Below are 24916 nucleotides of genomic sequence, written 5' to 3'. Positions count from 1 at the left end.
ACCGCGCATCGCGCGGTGCATGTACCACCTGCTAGTCTTTATCATAAATAATTAAAAATAATTAAATAGGTAAGTAAGTAAGCCATAGGTGACGTCCATTCGGTTTTCCCTTGTGATCGAGTCTTGAATGCAAAGAAACTAAACGGGTGGACAGGGACGGTGCCGCCTGACGCCTGTAATCCCCCGCGTACCTGTCGCCCTGCTCCTCCGTCTTCCTTTTTTCTGTTTTGACCACATCATCTCATCTCTCGCTCTCTTCCGATCCCGACCAAGAACAAGAAATTGAGCAGAGTGATTGATTGTTGAATTCATCTCCTTCAGGTTGGGAATTGGATGGATGAGAAGAAGGAGGAGGATGACCCAGACGCCACGGCAGCGGCCGTGCGGTCCAACACGTCCCAGCGGAAGCCCATCTCTTACAGCCAGCCCCTTGGCCGGGATGCCGCTGTCCTCAGCAGCTCCGCCCGCCGCAGCGCTCTCCGCCAGCACAGCCTCGACGATGATGCCCGCACCTGCACCTCCTCCTCCCGCCAGCTGGGCGCCGAATACCTCGCCTCTTTCACCCACACCTTCTCTCTAGACAGCCGCGGAAGAGGGTCCTCCATCTCTGACTCCGATGGGGCGCTCACCCTCGAGCGCGCCATGTCGGAGTACGGCGGAGCCCCCGGGAAGATCCCCGAATTCATGGGCAGCGGAGGTGGTGCCGGCATCTTTCGAGTGCCCCTGCGCACCGCGATGCACCCCGACCGACCGCCCGCCCTCGAGCTGCGGCCTCATCCGCTCCGGGACACCCAGGCCGGCTCCTTCCTCCGCACCATCGTTTGCATCCAATCCCAGCTTTGGGCGGGCCAGGAGTCCGGGATGCGCGTGTGGAACCTCAAAGACGTCTTCGGAGAATGGGAGGCCAGCGGACTAGCTAAAAAGGGCGACGAATACAGCGCTCCCTTCAGGGAGTCATGCCGCACGTCGCCGACCCTGTGCGTCGAGGTTGATGCCGCCAATGGCTTGATATGGAGCGGGCACAAGGATGGAAAGATCCGTTCATGGAAGATGGACCAGCCAACCACAACGAATTCTGCTGGAGATGCTGGTAGAGTTTCTCCGATTAGAGAAGGCCTCTCGTGGCAAGCGCATAACCGCTCTCCCGTGCTGTCGATGGTCATCACATCTTATGGTAAGTAGCACTGAACTAAGCTGTGGTTTTGTTATATCCAAAAGAAATGTTAAGAGTAGAGGAAACGTCTAGGTTCGATCCACCTCTAGGTTTTTCATTTTTCTAATATTTTATCTGTTGTTTCTTTATTCCTTGAAAATCTGTCAAGAGCCATGTCAGTTCTGTTTTTTTAGGTGGACTTATTAATATACCTACATAATTATAATCAAGATTGATCTCAAAATGTTTTTATTAATGTTTTTTCGATCCACTTCTAGGTTTTCATGCTTCCTATATTTTATCTGTTGTTTCTTTATTCCTTGAAAAGCTTTCAAGAGTCATGCCAGTTCTGTTTTTTTTACAAGGTGGACTTATTAATATACCTACATAATTATAATCAAGATTGATCTCAAAATATTTTTTATTAATGTTTGTTTTTTTCAATGAGACTACTAATTATGTTAATTAATTATTTTAGCTATCATATAATAGAAAAACATAATGAATACGCTTTGATTAAGTCTACAACTTCTATATTTATTTATGTAATGTGATCAACGGTTGAGATGAATTTTGAGGATAAACCATTGATTGAAGAGATTGAGCGCGCTTATCTTATTATACAGGCTCAGTTGTTGCGATCAACACTCCGTTAGATCTTATCTAGATCCAAGTTTACTGAGTTGAATTTGGGTGGCTCCATTTTTAAAAGAGTAGACCACTGGAGGAAATGAAAATTTTTCTGTATTCTCTCTTTTGAACACCTTTTGCTACTTATATCGTGCCACCTTGTGCTGCAATTCCTTGTTGTATCTTTGAGGAATAGATTCGTGCCACCTTGTGTGGAAAGATGATATCTCACCTTAGGACAGTCACTGGATCACTTCTTATTTTGCATTTATTTTATTTTATTATGTCCAATTTTTGCATGATATCTAATTATTGGTCTTAGATTAGAGTTATTTCTTTTATTTTTATGCTACATAATAAAAGAAATGCTCCTCTTTCATTTTACATGAATCTCCACCTGTGAACCATGTAAAAAGGTTGGTTTGTGGTCTTGGAGAAAGATTTAAAAACAAAGGTTAATCATGTAAAAAGATGAGTTTTAATCACATTCCAAAATTTTTTATTGAAAAATTTGACTATGCTATGAAATCTCTTCTAATGTTTAATCTGAAAGGATTATGAAAGGTTCAATTGATTACAAAATTCAATTGAAGGACATTTTTCAGTTTACTCATGGGATTCGAATGCTTTTAAGAGTAATAATTAAAAGAAAAAACAACCTGATGATTCAGTTAGGTATTGGCCTCTAGTTACGGTTTTCCAAGAGCTAGTGTCTAGTTGTCAGACTCGACTATTTGGGTTTTTATTGTAAAGCAGAGAGATTATAATACAAATACTTTGCCCTTAGTATGGAATATGCCATGTCATATCTTTTGTTTGCTCAATACTTGTCTCAGCTCATGTTGTGGTAACCATTGTCTTATGTGATATAACTTGGCTTATCTTTCTTCTCTATAGAAATCAGCACAATTTGCTGCATTATTCTCAATTGCCCTAAGAATTTTGGTTCCTAAAAAACATCTAAACAATTATAATTTAGGAATAGAATCTATGAGCACCTCCGAAAAGAAAGGAGTCTTTTGTGTTTTCTAGGACTAACTATTTATTTGTAAACGAGTGAGCAACTATTTCACTGAACCATGAAAAAGTATTATGGTTCATGACACCACACAAAAACATACCCCTCTCCATAATAAACCTAGCCACCACATCACCGTCTTATATAATAGTCTATTTAATCTGCAACATCATCACTGGATCTGCCTATATCCATGACTAAGACCTTACTGAGTATTGATGCTTTACATACCACCCTAATCATTCAACAGAATCAGACAAATGGGGAATCAAAGTCTCCTTAATAGCCATCAATCATTCAATTCTCTTTGAATTATAGAAGAAGTTCAAACAGCCACAGTTCCCATACCAGGAATTTTGACTTTATTGGTTATTGGAAATAATTCAAATCTATTTTCTGGATTTAACCTTTATCTTCTTCATCGGATTATGTTTGACATTCTTTTCTAAAATGTGGAGATGACTGCTCCATTATCTGGTTTTCTTCATTGATTTCTATGCCCAATTAATTCATAGAATTACATTTGAAATTCCAGGTGAAATATGGTCAGGTTCTGAGGGGGGAGTTATAAAGGCTTGGCCTTGTGATTCCATTAAAAAAGCCCTTTCTTTCACTTTCGAGGAAAGACATGTGGCTGGAGTACTAATTGAGAGGTCGTTTGTTGACTTGAGGAGCCAAGCTATGACAAATGGCGTTTGGAACTTGCCTACAATGGATGTGAAATTCATGGCATCTGATAATTGTAGATCCAAAGTATGGACTGTCACTAGCTTATCCTTTGCACTATGGTATAATTTCTTGTTTACAGTATACATCAAATTATCTTTTTGTTGGTGCGATCCTAATTGTCAATTGGTATGGCTATTTTATTATTCTGCAGGGATTCTCGCACAAGGGATCTTCTTAAGGTGTTTGGTATAGATGGCCAGGTAGAGAATCGAGTTGATATTACATCTTCACAAGATCCATCTCTGGAGGATGAAATGAAGACAAAGATTGGTTCCTCGTCAAAGAAGGAAAAGTCCCAGGGTTCGGTTGGCTTTTTCCAACGTTCTCGTAATGCCCTTCTAGGAGCAGCTGGTGTTGTTCGCAGAGTTGCATCAAAGGGACCATTTGGAGATGATAATCGGCGAACAGAAGCAATAACTACATCAATGGATGGAATGGTTTGGACTGGATGTACAAATGGATCACTAGTTCAGTGGGACGGAAATGGGAATCGATTGCAAGAGGTTCTGCATCATTTTTCTTCTGTTCAGTGCATTTGTACACATGGGCCACGGTTATGGGTGGGTTATGCTAGTGGCAATATTCAGGTCATTGATCTTGATGGCAATCTGATTGGAGAATGGGTTGCACATAGCAGTCCAGTCATAAAGATGGCTGTTGGAGGCTCATTTATGTTCACACTGGCACAACATGGTGGGATACGTGGGTGGAATATAAGATCTCCTGGACCTTTTGATGATTTATTGCGAATAGAACTTGCCCAAAAGGAGCAATCATATACGAAATTTGAAAATCTTAAGATCTTAGCTGGTACCTGGAATGTTGGACAAGAAAGAGCATCTCCAGAGTCCCTCATGTCCTGGTTGGGTACTGCAGCATCAGAAGTTGGTTTAGTTGTAGTTGGGTTGCAAGAGGTAGAAATGGGGGCTGGATTCCTGGCAATGTCTGCTGCTAAAGAAAGTGTAAGATATCTACGCACATGTTAATTATGATATTACTCTTATGGATTCTAACTGCTGTATGAAAGTTGGTTTATGCTCCTACAGGATATTCTTAACTTGAATATTTGGTTTCTTGTTATTGTTGTCCTATCAAGAAAAGGATAAACTGACCAAGTTTAATCCAAAGGAGGAAGGTCTTCACACCAGATGGATTTTATTATATTGAAAGTCGATGCACAATACCAAGCCAACTAAAAAATGAGCTGTATGAGTGTACATACAATATGATAAATATTTTTCTTTTCTAGTTGAGAAAGTTAAGCTACAAGGCAAGCCATAAGATATTGAGGTCTTGAGTGTTCATAATTGAGATAGGGCTTAGGATTGAAGTGAGGCCACAAAGATGAACTTACTAATATAAGAAGACAAGCAACACAATCTTAGCTTAAGAAAAATATTCAAGTTGTAAGGGATTAGCTTCTGAATAAGAAGACAAACTATGAACCAAAAGCATATCTAATACAGAATATTTGTTCACTTTTGAGAATCCAAGATTTAGGGTTTAGGGCATAAAAAGTCAAGCCATAAGATGAGGACCCTGATGTATCTTACCAATCAGAGATTGGATATTGTGAAATGCTTCAAGCCATAATTCTAGCTTATAAGTTGTTGACTTTTCATGTTTACTATTATTAAGATAAAAACAACAATAAACTATTATTAAGATGAAAAGTGCAAGTAGATCTATTGTGTTTAATGTATTTGTCTTATAGCTAGAAGATTTGTGAATATTAAGTCATATTTTGGTGCTTTTCTTACATTATTAATTTTCTTTTTAATGATCTTAGGTAGGAATTGAGGGAAGTGCTAATGGCCAGTGGTGGTTAGATACTATAGGCAATACTCTAGATGAAAGAACATCCTTTCAACGGATTGGTTCTAGGCAGCTGGCAGGATTACTCATTGCTGCATGGTGAGCATTCATCTAAACAAGAAATAAATGAAAATTCAACACATGCTATGTTTTCAATACACTATTAACCTTTTCAAGTGCATCTATGAATCAAAATTTGTATTTTTCCTTCACTATCAATTATATATAATCTTATTTTATTATTTTCCTAGGGCACGGAAGGACCTTCAGTCACATATTGGTGATGTTGACGCTGCGGCTGTTCCATGCGGATTTGGACGTACAATAGGCAACAAGGTGACATTTTCAATTCTTGTAACTAACACTTCTTGGTTTAGTTCATTTTTCGGTCCAAGTTAGAGAAATCTTGAGTATATGTATAGAGTGTAGGACCATTGAAAGCGTGATAGAAGCGGGGAGTGAATATCGCTCGCAAAAACTTAACTTTTAAAACCTTTCTTTTATTTTAAGAGTTACAGCAGAAATAAAAACAAACAAAACATGAAAGCACAACATACAAATACAAGTTTTTATACTTGGTTCACAGCCCGTAGGACTGCTACTCCAAGATCCGTAATCTGATCTTGGATTATTTACAAGTGATAAATCACTAAATTTCTCCTTTTCAAAATCTTTTCGGAGGCGGAGAAAGTCTCTTACAAAATGTAAAAGGTGCAGTAACACTTTACCACCCTTTTTAGAAATGAAAGCACAAATGGAAAACAATAACTAAAATTTATTGCAACAAGAAAGGAACGGAGTAAAGGGTTGGTTGTCGAACAGCACAACAGTGCAGAGATGTCGTTTTTTCACGAGACAAGGGCTTGAGAGCTTAGGAATTGATGTGAGTTGATGATCTGAACCCTCTACTCAAAGTCCTTTTATATGTGTTCTTTGGTCGACCGATCCCATGGTTTAGTCGACTGACCAACAGTCTTATCTTCAGTTGACTGACCAACAGTCTTATCTTCGGTCAACCAAATCCAAATCTACTTTTTCGGGTTTACTGGTGCGTAGGTTTGGTCGACCAAACCCTATCCACGTAGGATCATCACAGCTTATCTTCTGACATGTTAGCAGCTTGAGGTTTATCATTAGCCACATCATCTATCATTGACCACGTAACCGTCATGTCAGCATCCCGAAGATTATCTCCAAGCACGTCATCTTCTCCAAAGCCTATCCATTGACACCTCGACTGCCATGTCATCACTTCGAGACTTATTTGTGCCACGTCAACATTCTGAAGTTTATCCTCGTCCACATCAGCTGCCATGTCACAACACTGTGCACACCTAGGCTTCCGGTCGACCGATCTTACCTTTCAGTCGATCGATCTTACCTTTTGGTCGTTTAAACCCTGCAAAACCATGTTATCACAGAGCATAGCAAAATATAAGTTATGAATGATTTAAGTATGACAGTTAATTAGTAGTTGTTCGATCTCGACTTCGAAATCCGAGTAGGACTGTTAGTTGGATCGACGCATAAGTTTTGTCTCCTTAAAGAGGACACGTCCTTGTTGTCCTTATTTTCAGAAGGACCTCTCCACTCCAGGAGCTTACCTTTACTTACCCTTTGTTAAACATCCGGTATAGCTGACCTGTTGGACTTCTTCTGCTTAGGGTCTGATCATTCGATCCACTAGGTCTTTTTTCAATGTCCGATCCTCTTTGACCCATCGAGTTTGTCCTGTCAGATGTTCAGTTCCACTAACCCATCTGGACTTCCTCTACGTACTTGATGTCGAGTCCTCTTGATCTGCAAAGTCTTCCATTGTCTAGAATTCGATCCACTTAGCCTAGTAGGGCTTCCATTGCCTAGTATCTAGTTCATCTGACCTAAGTCTTTGCACTTAACACGATTGTTAGATCTACAATAGCTTAACTTTAAACCTTTGCCAATATTAAAGCATATGCTCGATTATCTGGTGGTCCCTGCACTAACATAGAGTTCATTAACTTCATGAAAAGGTTGCTAAGTTTTATTTTTACCATTTAATGACGAGTTACATAGCACTTGGTGAGATACTTGACTAGACTCTCCCTAGTCGAGTCACTTCTTGATCTAGAGCTCATCCTACATCAAGCTAGATACCTTCTACCTGAGCAAACTAGTTCTTGCTCACTCCATCTGACCCACCTTTCTCATCTCAAGCAAGTTCCTCTTATTGTTGATTACTTTCTATTGAATGATACAATCTGTGTGGAATGCATCTAGATGCCCTCTTAAAGCAAACACAATTTTAAGAAGATAAACAATGAGAAAAAAATCTCAATCTCACCTTATAGATAAAGATCTAAACCAAGGTGAGTAGAGTTTAATCTGGCATAGCTTCAAATCTAAGGATGAAATTTTGTTTCTTTCAAAATCTCTTGATGTTCCTTTTAGCACTTGATTAATATAGAGGATGACAAGATGTTTTCTTGCAAGCATTAGTGCCAAAATATCCAATACAATAGCTTATAAACGTAGCTTCAATTGTAATTTCTAGGGACTTTGGTTGACCAAAAAATCACCTAGGTTGACCAACATTTATAATATGACCATTGAGACAACATTTACTTTGGCCAAATATTGGTCAACCAAAATAATAAAGTTTGGTTGATCATCCAATCAACCTTAAATTCTAAGATAACCGTTCAAACATTCTCTGACCTAAGATAAAGCTCTCTAAATAACAAACTCTACCTAGAAACTAAATCCTAGTGTTGCAATCTAAAATAACACGTGTATCTTTGGATCCATTTCCAAGCTTGATGACTATCCACCAGTTTGAAGCTCCTTATGGTTCCGCATCCATAGTCTTTCATCCAAGATAGACCACTTTAATCTTCAAATCCATAACAATCTTTTACAATATGCATGATAAAATACAAAGAGCTAACTTAAATTCATTTTCAAACAATCAAAACATCATAGTTAAACCTTAGCACAAGAAGGAACCACTGTCCCAGCATAAGGATATTAAAGAATAAAACTCATCTAAATTCATCTTGGTATTATTCAATGTACACCAAACTATGTCTGAGTGTTAACATAACACAATGTTAAAATTGTAGCATTCTAGCTGTAAACCTAAGATAAATAATACTTTAAATAATACCGGTAGGTATGCAATTGTCTTGACTTCATCTCCTTCCTCCTTTCACCTTTAGTTTGCTATCAACGCCGTGTGTCAACACTCCAATATGATATTCAAACTGTACCATTCTAGTCAAAATCAAAACTTGGGTATGGTTTGAGATTTCAAACCTTGTAGATATTAATATAAATATTTTTTACTAATTTTAATATTGACCATGTATGCCTTCTCATTTAACTCCATATACCACATGTTATGTAATGGGTTGACCACATACTGCTTACATATGTTTTTCCAGACCTTGCAATGAAGTTAGTGTAATGAATTAGGTGTAAAAGATATTCTAATTATGTCTCCACAATATATAGGACTGTAAATATTAATTGAACTTATAGTTTAGTTCCCAAATATTTAAAGGAAATTTTGTGCGTAGGCAAATAAAGGTATTATTTATTCTTTAACAGTTAATAACAATTGCACAACATTCTAATATTTTAGATTTATTGTTCATCAATTGTCGATAAAATAGTATGCTAACCATGGTTTCAGATATTGGTTGATTGCATATGCCAACCAAGTATTAGTTATGGAATTGGTTTAGTTTATCTTTTGTTTTTGTATATAAGTTTGTTAGCATCTTATCTGAAGATGAAAATATGGAGACTTGCAGTACTGAAAATGATGTGTGACATTAGTCACCCTATAAAACTGAAAATTAAGCATTAACAAATGTCAAATCAGTTTTCCTACATTCAAAATCCAATTTCTCATTAAATTTTGATAATCAAAATAAAATACAATGCTATATTATTAGATAGATGAGTAATTAAACATAGCGTATTGTGTATGGGAATTTTTTAGTTAATTTAACTAATATAAAAGAAAAAATAAATCTTGTGTGTATTCCAATATTTTTAGATCCTCAGTATCTTTTCATTGCCATACCAATCTTAGAAGAACAGTGATTTCTAAGACTACTGATTATTACCTAAGAATTTGTTCCATCTGTGCCATGCTAAATCTACATAAATAATTACTTGTAGATTGAGTAATAACACTTGCTCCACTTGTAGACCTTGATTTCTCAAGAAGTGTTTTAAAATCTCCTTTTTGATTCTTCACCCAGACCAATTTAATGTGAACAACTAGGAATTTTGTTGCATCAGATCATTCATGGTTAGTTGTTGCCTGATAAAATATTACATAGCCATATTTGAGACATCAGCCATGGAGGGATCTATGGGGAAGTTGTGAATTGTACTAAAATTATCTGCTTACCAATTATTCTAATTTCCATTGAAATTACTCTATTTGCCATACAGGGAGCTGTGGGCTTGAGGATGAGAACCTATGGCAGAATAATATGCTTTGTAAACTGTCATTTTGCTGCTCACCTGGAGGCAGTGAGCAGGAGGAATGCTGACTTTGATCATGTTTATCGAACAATGGCTTTCAGCCGGTCAACAACTGGACTTGGTGCAGCAGGTTTGGCACTTACCCCTGTATAAGTTTTCAGGAACATGAAACACATTCATCTTCCCCATGTTTAATCCTTGTAACATCATTCTAATAGCAACGTTGCATCTTTTATGCAGGTGCTGCTACATCTGTCCAATTGCATCGTTCTGTGAATGTATGTAAAAAAGAATTTTTCAATCAATTGTGATGAGCATTTTTCCATGTAAATACTACATATTTTTCCAACATCAATACTTGTGGCATTGACAGGTTGCAACAGTTCAGCCTGATGATGGGAGACCTGACTTATCAGAAGCTGATATGGTGGTTTTTCTGGGTGATTTTAATTATCGGCTTCATAGTATATCTTATGATGAAGCTAGGGACATGGTGTCTCAAAGATGCTTTGATTGGCTTAGAGAGAAGGATCAACTCCGGGCAGAAATGAAAGCAGGGAAAGTCTTCCAAGGAATGCGTGAAGGGCAAATTAAATTTCCTCCAACATACAAGTTTGAAAGACATCAAGTAGGTCTAGCAGGTATGCTTTTAACAAAAATTAAATTATGATAGATTATTTCTCCTGGATGAAAATTTTAAGGTTAATAGTTTTGATTCTCTGGCAGAAGTAAATAATATTCTATGAATAACATGGTAGTTTATCAGTTCCAATAGTTCTAGCAGATGCATTTGTAACATGATCGATTTCTTAATTTTTGAAGCTCAGTTTTACTGGATTGAAGTTTTAGTAACAGTACTTTTGCTTCTGCAGAAGTTAATGGCTAAAAGCATGCAACTAGTTTAGCAGTTTATAATTCGTTGCGAAGACTTTGCTTGACAATGAGATTGTTGAAGTCTTTGACTAGTGTAGTCTCAATTCTGAAACAGAATCATTTGCATTCTCAGGATATGATTCAAGTGAGAAAAAACGTATCCCTGCATGGTGTGATAGAATATTGTATCGTGACAGTCGTTCAATTACAGTGGATGAATGCTCACTACGGTGTCCTGTAGTCTCATCAATCACACTGTAAGTTCTTTTAGATGATGCTTTTCTTAGATAATTTTTTAATGGTTCACTAATGGATACAACACTAAATTTTTTAATGGTTCACTAATGGATACAGCATCTTCATTTGCTAGGTATGAAGCATGTATGGATGTTACTGACAGTGATCACAAACCAGTTAGGTGCATATTTTGTGCGGAAATTGCACATAGAGATGAGTTGATAAGGAGGCAAGAGTATGGACGAATAATAACTACAAATGAGAAGATAAGATCCTTGCTTGAAGAATTCTGTGCTGTTCCAGAAACTGTTGTTAGCACTAACAACATAATCCTGCAAAACCAAGATGCTTCCATTCTTCGTATCACAAATAAGTGTGAAAAGTACAAAGCTGTCTTTCAGATCATTTGCGAAGGCCAGGCCACAATTGGGGAGGATGGAAATGCATCTGAATTTTCTGCTAGATTCGCCTTTGGTTTTCCTCTCTGGCTAGAGGTAAATTTCCTGGTTTTATAATTTATATTTATTTATATAAATTATTGTGCATCTTCATTACAACCACTGGATCAAACAAGGCCAACCAGTTCAATCAGTTGACTCAGGAACCAAAGTCCAATTTGATTCGATTCAAACAGTAGAAAACATCTGACTAATGCGGATTGTTAATCTACCAGACAAAAATTGTGGCCCAGGGGCTTAACCTATTCTATCCTGATCTGGTTTTCAAAAAAACTACTTCCAGTAGAACTGGTATCTGAGATTTGGATCTGAAAGCCTTGATACTCTCCAATAAAATATTTATTTTGCATTTTAAGTTATATGGTTCTATGATTTTAGAGTAACTTCGTCTTCAATTCTGGATCAATGATTTTCTCATACTCATTTTGCTTGTATCATCTTGATTATAGCCTTTCAATTTGATTAATTTAGCAAATACGTTTCAAAGTTTGATAATCATAGGTACGAATTTACTGAAATACACAGTGTCTGTTAAATACTTAAAGCATGTATATTAGTTGTATTATCCCTTACAGAACTTATGCTAAACCCAGCCATGCTTCAGCTTTCTCTCACTGATTATTTCAATTTGTAAGGTTTATCCTGCCAGTGGCATAATCAAGCCTGGACAAACAATAGAAGTTTCCGTGCTTCATGATGATTACTCCACTAAAGAAGAATATGTTGATGGAGTTGCACAGAACTGTTGGTGTGAAGATAATAGGGACAAAGAAGTACTATTGCTAATACAAGTCACCGGAACCGGCTCCACGGACAGCAAATCACATAAGGTTGCAGTACGTCATTCCTCTCCTGGAGCTGAGTGCGGTGATAGAAAAGAACTAAGAAGAAGGAACCAATCAAGTCATCTACACAGGTCAGATGTTGGGGACTTTGGCAGTTCATCCACGGGAGTTCCCAATTTATCAAACACGCGTCGTCCATAAGGTTGCACAAGTCTATACAAAACAGAGCCAGTGCAATCGACATAAAAATTCCTTGTATATAATTCGTAAGCATAAACCAAATTAATTCTTTCCAGGAGCAAAAGTTCTTAGGGGGTGTAACTGATCAGTTGACTGAGGAATCTTTTATGTTGTTGTATAGTATTATGCAGAGTGAGAATTAGATTTTTGGATAGGGTTGAAATTATAGTTTTGGGCCAAATCTTCTGACAACAAACCAATGTTAGACTGAAATTATGTGGAACGCATACCATGTACTGAAAACATATTAAAGAGCCAAGCACTGGAATGACAAATGGAACAGAAGCCAATTCTAATTATGCTGATTTTTTTTTAAAAAAAATTGCTCTGTTTGGAAACTCAAGACATTGACACTTTATATTTTGATCCGTGCACAAGTTAGTTTGTTTGTGGCTTTTTATGTATTAATTTTTTTTGGCGCTGTGAGTAGGTTTCTGGTTCTACTTCACTTCTCTGTATGTTTAATTATTGGATATCTTAGTTTGCAATAGAATCTTTTTACCTTTGGTTTGTTTTGTCCTCATTCTTTAATTATTATATGAAACTAAATTTGTCAATTTTAAAGATAATATGTTGTTTGGATTCTTTAACCCTGTCCAAGATGAATTAACTTCGTTGTGATCGGTTCTAAACTCAAATAGAAGAGGAGGATTGTGTTAGGTTGTCAGTTAACGTTAAACTAATACAAATATTTAATGAATGAGTTCATTAAATTATTGTGCTAATGTTAGATTGTTATCTGAAAGGAACGTGTTGCAAGGTTCGATTGTAACGTCTCGGCAAGAATTGCTACATCTTCAGAACTCGAGTGTAGTAATGAATATGTAAGAGTTTGTGTTGCAGGATTCGACTATAATTTATTGACAAGAATCACTACATCTCTATAAGAATTTGGGTATAATGTTAAATAGGCAAGAGTTCTTACACCATAAGTTGGATAAGAATAAATATTATAAAAAAACTAATAGTCTAAGATTTGAAGTATGGAACATAGGAATCCTCATTGGTAAAACAATAAAGGCAGTAGATACGATGATTAAGAGAAGAATTAATATTTTATTTGTATAAGATACAAAATAGATAAGTGAGAAGGCAAAGATGATAGAGAATTTGGGGTTTAAGTTATGATACACAGGAAAAAATAAAACAAGAAATAAAGTGGGTGTTGTTGTAGATAGTTAGTTAAAGAATGAAGTTATAGAAGTAGTTAAAAAGTGGAATAGAATTATAGCTCTCAAAATAGTACTGGAAAAAAACTATGAATGTAATTAGCATACATGCACCTCAAAATAGGATTAGATAAATATATTAAATTAAGTTTTTGGGATGACCTAGATGAAGTATTATAAAATATTCTACCAAATGAAATGATTTTAATAGGAGACAATCTAAATGAGCATATCAGAATGAAAAATGAAGAATATAAGAGGGTGCATGGTGGTTATGGATTTGGAACAAGAAATGAAAAGGAAAAATTATATTGGATTTTGTGATAGCTTATGACCTTATATTAGCTAATACATTTTTTTTTAAGAAAAGAGAAAAACACTTGTATCACGTTCAAAAGTGAGAATAATAAATCACAAATTAACTTTCTTATTATTAAGAAGAGGGATAAAAAGATTTATAAAGATTGCAAGATCATCCTTTGGAAAAAACTTAACTACCCAACATATGTAAGTACTGTTAGACATACGCCTTAAGCATAATGTTAATAGAAAAAAAATATACATGAATCATAAAATTAAGTAGTGGAAGTTAAAGGATGGAAAGTAAAATATATTTAAGGAGAAGGTAGGAGTACAAACATTAGGTGAAATATACAAGATTTTAATACGACATTGGATAAGATGATATCATAGTTGAAAATAGTAATCAAGAAACTACTAGGTGAGTTAAAGGAGCATGCACCATTACCTAAGGAATCTTGGTGGTAGAATGAGAAAGTACAAAACAAAGTGAAGGAAAAACGAGTAATCTATAAAAAATTATATAATTGTAAGAATGAGAAAAAAACTTAAACAAATATACAATAGCCAAGAAAGAGGCTAAGAAAGCAGTGAATGAAATTTTTGAATGGCTATATAGAAAATTAAATACAAAAGAAGAGAAAAGAGACATTTATAGAATAGCCAAAGTGAGATAGAGGAAGACAAGAAAAACCTATTCAAATAAGATGCATTAAAGATAAATGCAATAGGGTACTAGTAAATGATGAAGAAATAAAAGAGTGGTGGAAGAGGTATTTTCATCAATTTTTTAATAAAGATTTAGGTGACCAACTTAACTTAGGTAATTTAAGTATGTCAAATAAGTATAGAAATTTAAATTTTATCATAGAAATCAAACTTCAAAATAGAACAAATTTTAAATGAGATGCAAAATGAAAAATTCGTTGGATCAAATGATACTCCGATAAAGGTATGGAAGTGTATAAGGAAACAAAATATTGAATGACTTACAAAATTATTTACTATGATATTGAAAATAAAAAAATATTTGATCAATGAAGAATAAGTACTCTAGTTTCTTTATATAAGAATAAGGAAGACATATAAAATTATGCAAACTATAGGGTATTTGTTATATTTGAGAGGTGTCTTAAGGCAATCGTCTTACGGTTATACTATTTATTGAATAAATAGTAATTCTCTATTTGAGTGTACATTTTATATGTGTTTGATTGGATTTTAAACTTATTTACTGAATGTCCGCAATACGATTCATAGCATGAGAGAATTTGTGATTGGATCATAACTAGTGAACATCTCTACATGTACAATTATGAATGTATTAAAACTATTCTTAATCGAGGAATTGATTGTAGAGAATCATATGCGATAAAAATCAAAATTCACAGCGAAAAATAGGATCCCTTCCATGATCCATGCTATAAATTTGTATAAATTTATATCTATGAAATCTTATTTAATAGGATATACCTTTGATGTGTGTCCTTCGCTTATCCCGCTCGTTCAAAGGTTGTCGGATCTCTAGCACGTTCAAATGTTTGTGCCTCTATGCGTATCCACACTAACACTCACATTTTAGAAAAAGTTAATTGTGCTAGCAACTCTTTCATGTGACTCACGCCCAAAAAGAAGAGAAGAGAAGATAATATTCATCCAACCTCACTTTAGGGTAGAAAAACTCTTTTTATACCCAAGCCATGAATACCAAAGGTTTTTAGATTTTTGGTATTCTCTTATCAATGCATAATTAATCCTATTAATCATACATGATAACTTCCTCTTCTTCAATGCATGATTAATGTGTTTGACCCAATAGGTTCTCGTAACATTGGCAATGTCTTTAAAATCATTTTAGAAACATAAGTAATGAGTGACATCTAGCAATGCATTCATCAACTTGGTTTAATTTGAGTCTAACTCAAATTCAACTAACTTGAATCTAACTCAAGTCTAGGTCATCCAATGAACTTAATTGTTCCTTTAGTCAAACAAAAATGAACTCATCTCCAAATAGAGTGTTATTTGTGTGTGACCTAATAGATTCTCGTAATGTTGGTAATGTCTTTAAAACTCATTTTAGAAACATAAGCAATGAATGACATCTAGCAATGCATCATTATTATCCAAGTGACAAGAATGTCGAAATCCAACATAACCTTAGTGACTATGATAATGTATGATCATGTCCTTCTATCCTTGATATCTAGATTAATCAATGAGGCATAGACTGTGTCATCCCCTTATCAATCTTTATGTTTTTTGATCCCTAAGTAGACTCACTCAAGCAAATGAGCTCAATATCTCATATTAACTCATTTGAGCATGATCATGCATTTCGTGGTCCTACTCTATCAAGAGGCCGCAAGATATCACTCCCGTTATATGGGAGGGATAGATCTCATCTATATCACTCACATCCCTCCACATAATTTGTTACATACCCAGTGATCGCCTTTATAGTCCACCCTATTACGGGTGACGTTTGACGATACCAAAATATATAATTCATTATGTAGGTAACCGTAGTGACTTTAGGTCTAAGGACTATTATACCAATAGTCACATGAGAAAGTTTATGACATTCATATAACGATCCATGAAACTTTCTCATGGTAAATCATTCAGTATATATTCTCTAATGTATACTTATGTGTCAACTCGATATCCCATATCCATGACTTGTGAGATCAAGTCATCCAGTTGACCTATATGCTAGTCTCAACGCATTAATATCGTCCTTGAATATTAATGCTTAACTATGAATAATTAAGAGTAATGTTCTCTACATCATCTCACTATCGATTCAAACAATCGATATGATATAGATTAGAACTAGCTACCCAAGAATATTATTATACTTAGTTATTTGGCACAAACATAAAGTAAGTATAATAATAAAAAACCCTTAGCTTTATTAATAATAGAATATGATACAAAGTCTCTAGTCAATCATCACATAATTGGCTCTAAGCCTATTACTAATATTGATGAGCACAGACATCATCGATTCTGTTGAGACTAACACGTTTTGAACTCCTTGGTTAGCTAAGTAGCTAATCTCACTAGCTGGAGATATTAGATGTTGAGAGTTAAACGTAGATGTTGGTTAAAAGTAAACAGTTCATTGGAGTGACATGCCATGAGACTTCATATGGTTCTATACATATGTCAATGAAGATCTCAATACAACTTAAGTGCGAGTTTCTTTAACTTGCGGTATTGAAGTTACCTTGGTCATGGAGACTTATACTTTAACTTATACTGTGAGGGGAAACCCTAAATCATCCATTCACGCTACCTCAACGTCCATTCTGCGTGCAACCGAAACACCCAAAACATCGTTGTAACGTCGAAAAATTACACCAACAACTACACGAACTTCCTACTTATATTGTTGGTAAAATTTACTATTATTCTTATTTATTTCTATACTTAAATTACTAACATGTTAAAGGTTTACCGATCCTACATCATTGCGTAAAGACAAGACTCTTTCTCAAAAGAGAAAGAGTTTTATAATGGATTGCCCAACATAAACGGTCAAGGACTATGGACCTTAAAGTAACGATCAGTAGCTATGAATCAAGTAAAAACAACGTTATCTATTTTTGTGTATTATTAAATATTTCACTGTGTTTTAAATACTTAATTTATGAAGTTTTATGAATACATAAAAAAGCAACAAATACACTATTCACCTCCTCTAACGCTCACTTTCGATCCTACAATTGGTATCAGAGCGAGAGACACTTGAAATTAATGCAACTACTAATCAAGCAAGTTTTTCGTCGCTTTATTTTTTAAAATTTAATCTCTTCCCGCATTACTAATTCAAGATCAAGTCTTGGAAAATTCTTGTCGTTTATTGTTGCGCGAGATTTTTTGTCAATGACCCATCAAGAAGGCCACAGCACCGCCAGACCTCTCCTATTCTCTAGTGAGGATTTCATGTATTGGAAGGAAAGAATGGAATACCACTTGAAAAATCAAGTAAAGATGTTGATAGTGACCAAACCGACTTCATCCTCCCGACCGACGCAAACGATATCTTACAACCATGCGAGAAGTGGTACAACGCCACAAAATGCAAGATCGAAACAGACGTCAAAGCTACGTAAACATTGTAATGCGGTCTTACCAAGAAAGTGCTCAATAGAGTAGGTCCATTCCTAAGCGCAAAGGACTTATGGGACAAGCTCATTAAGTTATATGAAGGAGCATCTGACACTAAGGCAAGTAAGCGTGACTTACTACTTAATAAACTTTATAATATAAAAATGCAAGAGGGAGAAACTGCAAGTGGGCTACATGCGGATCTAAGACCTACTAAATGATTTACATGTCATAGGACAACCAATGAAAAATCGCGATATAATAAGATACACTTTAAAAGCGTTCCCACGAAACACTTTATGGCTATCAATGGTTTATGCTTACAAGATTTCTAGAGTCAAAAATAAAATTAGATGAACTATTTTCTAAGTTTGAACTCCGTGAACAGACTAATGCTAATCCGGTCGAGAGAGGTATTGCACTTCTTGTAGGTCAAATGAAGAAAAAGGAGCAAAAAGTAAAGCACGGACCCGAACCTGAACCCAAATCCGAAGACGAGTCGAATTCAAACAATAATGACAAAGTCGCCACCGAACTAGTCAACCTAGTTGGATGATGCTCAAGAAAAAGAAGGGCTTCAAAAAATCAGATTTAAGAAAGGTGATCTAGAACAAGCAAGCTGGATTAAGTCGAAATGCAATCAACAAAGCCAAAGTAACGTGCTACGACTACAACGAAAAATGGCACTTCAAGATGGAATGTCCTAAACAGAAGAAGGAAAAGAAATCGAAGAAGAAAGCACTAAAAGCAACGTGAGATGAGTCTTCCTCAAAAAACTCAGACGAGGAAGAAAACACAAGTTTCCTGGCTCTACCAGCACGAAAGCAACTAGCTGAGACTGAATCCGAACTTAACACCAAATCCAAAGTTGAGTCCGAGTCAAGCCACGGATCTGTATCTGGTTCAGAATGGTCTAACCCCAATGTAAGCAATAATTTAGTTGAAAAATTATATTCTATAATCTATTGTGTGCCTCATAAACTTGCTAAGTTTACCGTCCAAGTTAAGTCTCTCCAAAAGAAGATTACACTCCTTAAGAAGAAATCTAACCCTAGCTCCGCAATTGAAAAAGTTCAGAGTAGAACTTCAACTTAAGTCCAACAACTTGAGAAAGAAAATTTTATTCTGAAAATTCAAGTTGAGGATCTAAAAAGATCACTGAAAAGGTTCACTTTAGGCTCCAAGTATCTTAACATGATGCTTGGGACTCAAAGGGTCGTGTACAACCGATCTGAACTTAGACACAAATTAAAACATAGATCTTATCTGCCTTTAGTTAATCGAACCCACAAACCACAAGTCCAAGCATGAGTTCCCAAGTCTATCTTGATCAATCAAGTTGGACTGAACCAATATTGGGTCCCTAAGAATCAGATTCATTATCTGACCACATCCAACAAAGGTCATGATCTAGGGGGAATCAAAATAAAAACTATTTTAGCTAGATAAACTTTTTTGTTTTTTTTATTTCTTGAATTTAGACTGACCCTAGGCTAGATAAGGATAAAAGTCTGATTGATACTTGCCCGACCTAGTACCAAGGTGAGGCGAGATGATAATACGCTAGAGAAACTCAATCTAGATAGTCAAATGGGATAAGAAGTACCTTACTTGGTCTGCTTAGCTGAGTGAAATTAACCAAAGCTACCTCGCCAAACCCTAAACTAGTTAGACTAAAATTTTACACTAGATTAACTAAGTATGTAATTTCACAAATTAATTTTATCTTAAAAAGTGATCATTGCTCCGATAACCAAGAAGGCCTTTGTGCCTTGTCATTGCCTAGAAATTAAAATTTGAAATGCATGCTTAATTGATCGACGATTAAACTTAAATCTAACTCAAGGATAATCAAGTCATAGAATCTCATATTTCAAATTAATTAAAGATAAAATTGACAACCATCTCACACAACTAAGAGTATTAACTATTTGATAATCTAGTACAAGTGTGATGGAAAATAGTAAGTGAAAATCAATCTACCTTGAACTTCAAATTGAATCCAAATCAAATATCTTATGTGTAGGGATATAAAGATTTGAACCAATGGATGTTAGATAGTGGATGCTCCAAACACATGATTGAAGACAGATTGAAATTCACAAAGCTAAAATTCAAGAACCTAGGATCCATTGCGTTCAGGAATGAAAAACTGAAAATAATTGAAACAAGTAATATTGAACTGAATTCCAATTTTGTTATTTATAAAGTGTTACTTGTAGATTAATTTGATTTTAATTTTCTAAGTATTAGTCAATTGTGTGATACTAGTTACTTAATAAGATTTTCAAAATCTAAGTGTCTAATTGAAAACATTAAAAACTCTACTATAACACTTAAGGGAATTAGAAAAAATAACATTTACAAATTTGACCTAACAAGCTCCTCAACAAAATGTCTATTGACACAGCAAGAGAAAACTAAGTCGTGGCACAGGAAACTGAGTCACACTCATGTAAAACTCATCTAAAAAATGAGTCAAAATGGTTTAATCAAAGGTCTACCCAAATTAATCAACCTAGAAAACACAATTTGTAATGCTTGTCAACAAGGAAAATAAACCAAATTAACTCACAAAGTAACTAAACTAAATTAAATAAATTCAATCCTTGAACTCCTTCACTTAGACCTATTTGATTCACATAGGACTAAGTGTAAAATACCGAAAAACTAAGGGGGTAAATTATAAATAAAATTAACCTTAATTTTAGGGTTTAATAGAAGAAGAGGAAAGTTAATTAAATTAATCCTAATGTTGATTTGGTTTATTTAAATCCTAACTCATCTAATAATCCAATTAAGTTAAAGGGTTAGTGGATAATGGTATTAATGGGTTAAAGGGGTTAATGGATTAGAATCGGTAACCCGTTAAGAAGCTTTTAAGATCGCTATAGTGCATCTTGAATCGCGATCTGGCTTCTTTGTTTCTCCCGATCACGAGCTCTGTTCGCGCTTCTCCTCGCCGCCGACACTGAGTGTGGAGTTGCCAACGCGGTGCCAGAGCTGAGGAACACCGACGACCGGGATCATCACGTGTGGTGGTTGTGCTAGCGGTGGAGATCTGGAAGAGGAAGTGATCGGTAAGTGGGAATCTGAACTGAGTTTCGGGTTGTTATTGATTTTTGAGTTGGATCTCGGTAGATAGCGTTAAATCTTGTTGGGTTTGATGATCGATTTCCTTCTCCTCAGGTTGTGGTTGTTGCTTTCGGTGTTGGCCCCAAGGGTGAAGAAGGGAAACCGAAGCTTGGATTCTAGGGCTTGATTGAGACGGATTTTGGAGGTAAGATCTTTAATACAATTGGTTTTGATAGTGATTGATTGTAAGCTGGTTGGTTGATGAATGTGGATATGTTCGATAGGATCTTTGACTTTTGAACAGAGAAGGAGGAATCAGAACTGGGCACGATTGGATCTGAGATTTGAGGTAAGTTCTAAATTATGGTTAGGTGTTCTTAATTAGCAATGGATTGTAGTTTTGGTAGATCTATATGGATGATCTGATTTTGTTGGTTGTAACTGTTAGGATATTGAATGTTAGGATCGGTTGGTTCGCTAGAGGGGGGGTGAATAGCGTTTCTCGATTTTTCTTGATTGTTTCTCTGCACAGAGATGTAGCGGAAGCAAAAATATAAAAGAGAAAACAAGAGATCAACGCTAACCCGGTTTGTTTACTTGGTATCCACCTCCGCAGAGGTGACTAATCCAAGGATCCACACGCACGCACACACCCGATGCACTATGAATCTTCTCCTTCTCGAAAACCTCGAAGGCGGAGAAACCTTTACAACTCTTTCGATCTCCTCAAAATGATATGAAATAATGTTTAGGAGGAGAGGAAGAAAGCAGAGAATAGAGAACAAACACGTTCTCAAAAGAAGCGCAAAGAATAAAAAAATAGCAGAAGATTCTTGAGTTGATCTCGAGCAGGCTTCTTTTATAACTCTGCAACATCAGTCGACTGCTGGCAGGGCCAGTCGACTGATGCCTTCAATCGGCAACAAAATCTCGCATTAAAGTGCATTAAATGCTTGCCAATTTTCTGCAACGTTCAAATAGCAGTCGACTGTCCAAGACCAGTCGACTGGCAACAGTCGACTCACCATAACACCAGTCGACTGCCCAGTCGACTCCTGTCTTCCTCTGGCTCGACTGATTTTTCTGTGTGCGTCTGATTTATGAGCAGTCGACTGCTGGCAGGGCCAGTCGACTGGTGAAGCTGAAAAATCACATTTCAGCTTCTCTTGACCTAGACCTCGGCCTTCAAACATCTCCCACAGCCTCATGCCTTCCCTGGATGCTCCATCATCCTTGCACTAGCTTGAGATGCTTCCATCAGCTTCGTCATGTCAAGTCTTTGCCAAGACTACCCACTTGGACTTTTCCTTGCCAAGACTACCTTTTCACTTGGACTTTTCCTTGCCAAGACTTCCCACTTGGACTTTTCCTTGCCAAGACTTCCCACTTGGACTTTTCCTTGCCAAGACTTCCCACTTGGACTTTTCCTTTGCCAAGACTACCCACTTGGACTTTTCTTTGCCAAGACTACGCTTGGACTTTCCCAAGACTGCAAACTTGCATCACACATGTTAGATCACAAGTATTGCCTAACTTTAAACATGGTTTAGCCAAACATTGAAACTCAATGCACTTGGGGCAAAGATTGCACCAACAATCTCCCCCTTTTTGATGTTTGGCAAAACCTTGTTTAAGTTAGGTCTTTAAATCATGTAAAGCATAGCATGTGATTGAAAACATGATAAATAAAGCATGAATCACATGATATCAGAGTATTAACAGAGAGTATCATAAAATATGATAACATGAATAGCATGATTGAGCATGATTAAATATGAATAGGCATGAAAAACTTCATTTTTCTCCTTAACTTAAACATTCATATTTCTCCCCCTTTTTGTCAAAGATCAAAAAGTATTCCATAGACTAAGTAGGGTAAAATTCTCCTTAAAAATGTTTATCCCCCTTTAATATTGCACCAACAATCGTTTCGGAGGGAAAAAATAACTTAAATTCTCAAAATATGCTGAAAACAGAAGTATCAGTCGACTCATAGTATATCAGTCGACTCAGCAGTCGACTGCAGTCTGAAACAGTCGACTGATAAACTGTATTTCAGTTATCAGAGACGAATTTGAAAAATGCATAAGTAATTGTACGAGTTTCAAAAATTCATGAAATTTCACACGTACATTACTTATGACTAACCATATTTGAGAAAAATATTTTTGAAAAATTTTGGTCTCAAATATGGTAGTTTGATACAAAATCCAAAAGTGATTGAATAAAGTCAATATATGTCCAAGTTTGTATCAACTTTTCTAATGAATTTGAATTTTCTGATTTGGAGACTATCTTTAAATTCCTGAGGGATTTTAAAATGTGTTTGATTATGTTAGTTTAGGATTTAACCACAAGGCTCCCCCTAAACATCATGTACTTCTTTCAAACACTTTTTAAATCAAATGCTCCCCCTTAATCATAACTCCATGAAATTTTAAAAACACATAAGCTCCCCCTTAAGGTTTCAAATCACAACTCCTTGAGTAAATTAAACTCCCCCTTAAGGTTTGACATCACAACTCTTTTCTTTTCAATAATTCAAAATCTACTTCTCCTTTAATCACTCAAAATTACAACTTCTTAGAAAAAAAAACTTAAGCTCCCCCTTTAAAGTTGAAATTTGAACTTCTTCTAAATATTTCAACCTTTTCTCCCCCTTAAGATTTGAAATTTTGCATCTTCATTTATAAATATTTCAACCTTTTCTCCCCCATAATAAAATTGAAATTTATGCATTAACACTGATAATCAAAATCAAGAGAATATAGATAGCATTAATTCATAAATATTAAACATTTTAATCAAGGTAAAGATTTCAAACAATAATTACAAACAAGTCATAGTTTAGCACAAAACATCCAAGTTCAAACATCATAACATACATAACAATCAAAAAAAACTAGATGTTCAAGATACATGTGATAAGACATAAAACACATCTTGACATCACAAAAAAATCCTATCATCTACTCGTCAGCTGCTGGAGGAGGAGGAGGTGGTGGAGCCTGAGGAGCCTGCAGTCCTCGCAACAAGTCAAGGATCTGACCTTGACCTGTAGTCAAGTCCTGCCTCATGGTCTGGAGCTCCACACGAATGTCCTGTCTGAATGACAGGAACTCTCCATAAAACTCTCCAAGTCTCTGCTCCATGCGTGTGAGGCGATCCTCAGATGGTGCTGGAGCAGGAGCTGGAGCAGGAGCAGGGACATCAGGTGCTGCAGCTCCCTCTGGAGCATCAGGTGCACCCTCCTCAGCAGCAACAGCAGGAGCAGCAGGGTCAGCAGGTGCAACAGGGTCCTGTATGTCTTGTGCCCATCTCATGGCACCATCATGATACTCTATCTTTGCTAGCTTAAGCTGGAGGGACCCTATACAATCATATGCCTTTCTAAGTTTCTTGATTTGACCCTTAGTGACATCTATGCCCTTAGATGCAAAGAATGCAGTCAGAATGTGGCAAAAGGGCATATATAGCTTTCCTTGACTAGGAGCAGAATAGTATATGATGGAAGCAAAGACGTTCAAAGCTATATCGATGTCAAGGTGATGCTCGAGGGCGTACATCATAATGAGATGTGGCCAGCGAATAACAGATCGCCCTCGAGTGACTATAGGTAGAATGCAATCTAGAATGATGCGATACCAGACATAATGGATTGCAGACATACCAGAATGATCAAAAATATTTTGTAGTGGGGGTCTAGGAGTACCAAAGTAAAATCGATGTATGGTATCAGCAGAAATATGACGGAAGGATCCAGAAATGATACCATGTGGATTGGGATAAGTTACAAAAGGATTTTGAGATTGACGACATTGAAGAAAGGCTTGAAGAAT

General features: G+C 36.2%; 1 protein-coding gene across 2 annotated transcripts; it reads left to right on the top strand.

The window, feature by feature from the left end:
- Window positions 1-196: 196 nt before the first annotated feature.
- On the top strand, window positions 197-12702 carry LOC141826729 (type II inositol polyphosphate 5-phosphatase 15-like). Of its 2 annotated transcripts, none has more exons than XM_074714019.1 (11): window positions 197-1174; window positions 3337-3589; window positions 3682-4492; window positions 5320-5444; window positions 5597-5681; window positions 9792-9954; window positions 10065-10102; window positions 10198-10465; window positions 10831-10954; window positions 11068-11428; window positions 12028-12702. In XM_074714019.1, exons 1-11 carry the CDS (start codon window positions 334-336, stop codon window positions 12376-12378), a joined length of 3420 nt encoding a protein of 1139 aa, XP_074570120.1. In that variant the 5' UTR covers window positions 197-333; the 3' UTR covers window positions 12379-12702. The 2 variants fall into 2 exon arrangements, with proteins under 2 accessions (XP_074570120.1, XP_074570119.1); XM_074714018.1 differs by having other exon boundaries at window positions 10813-10954.
- The last annotated feature ends 12214 nt before the right edge of the window (window positions 12703-24916 follow it).

This window comes from Curcuma longa, chromosome 4, assembly GCF_044706935.1.
Source record: "Curcuma longa cultivar G26 ecotype Majalengka, Jawa Barat chromosome 4, ITB_CL_G26_1.1, whole genome shotgun sequence".
Taxonomy (NCBI): domain Eukaryota; kingdom Viridiplantae; phylum Streptophyta; class Magnoliopsida; order Zingiberales; family Zingiberaceae; genus Curcuma; species Curcuma longa.
This window is presented reverse-complemented; position numbering and strand designations above follow the sequence as displayed.

Coding starts and splice junctions, on each gene's coding strand:
- LOC141826729 (XM_074714018.1), top strand. CDS start 334: ATGGATGAGAAGAAGGAGGAGGATGACCCAGACGCCACGGCAGCGGCC. Junction 10,955..11,067: donor GTAGTCTCATCAATCACACT/GTAAGTTCTTTT, acceptor TTCATTTGCTAG/GTATGAAGCATGTATGGATG. Junction 11,429..12,027: donor GTTTTCCTCTCTGGCTAGAG/GTAAATTTCCTG, acceptor TCAATTTGTAAG/GTTTATCCTGCCAGTGGCAT.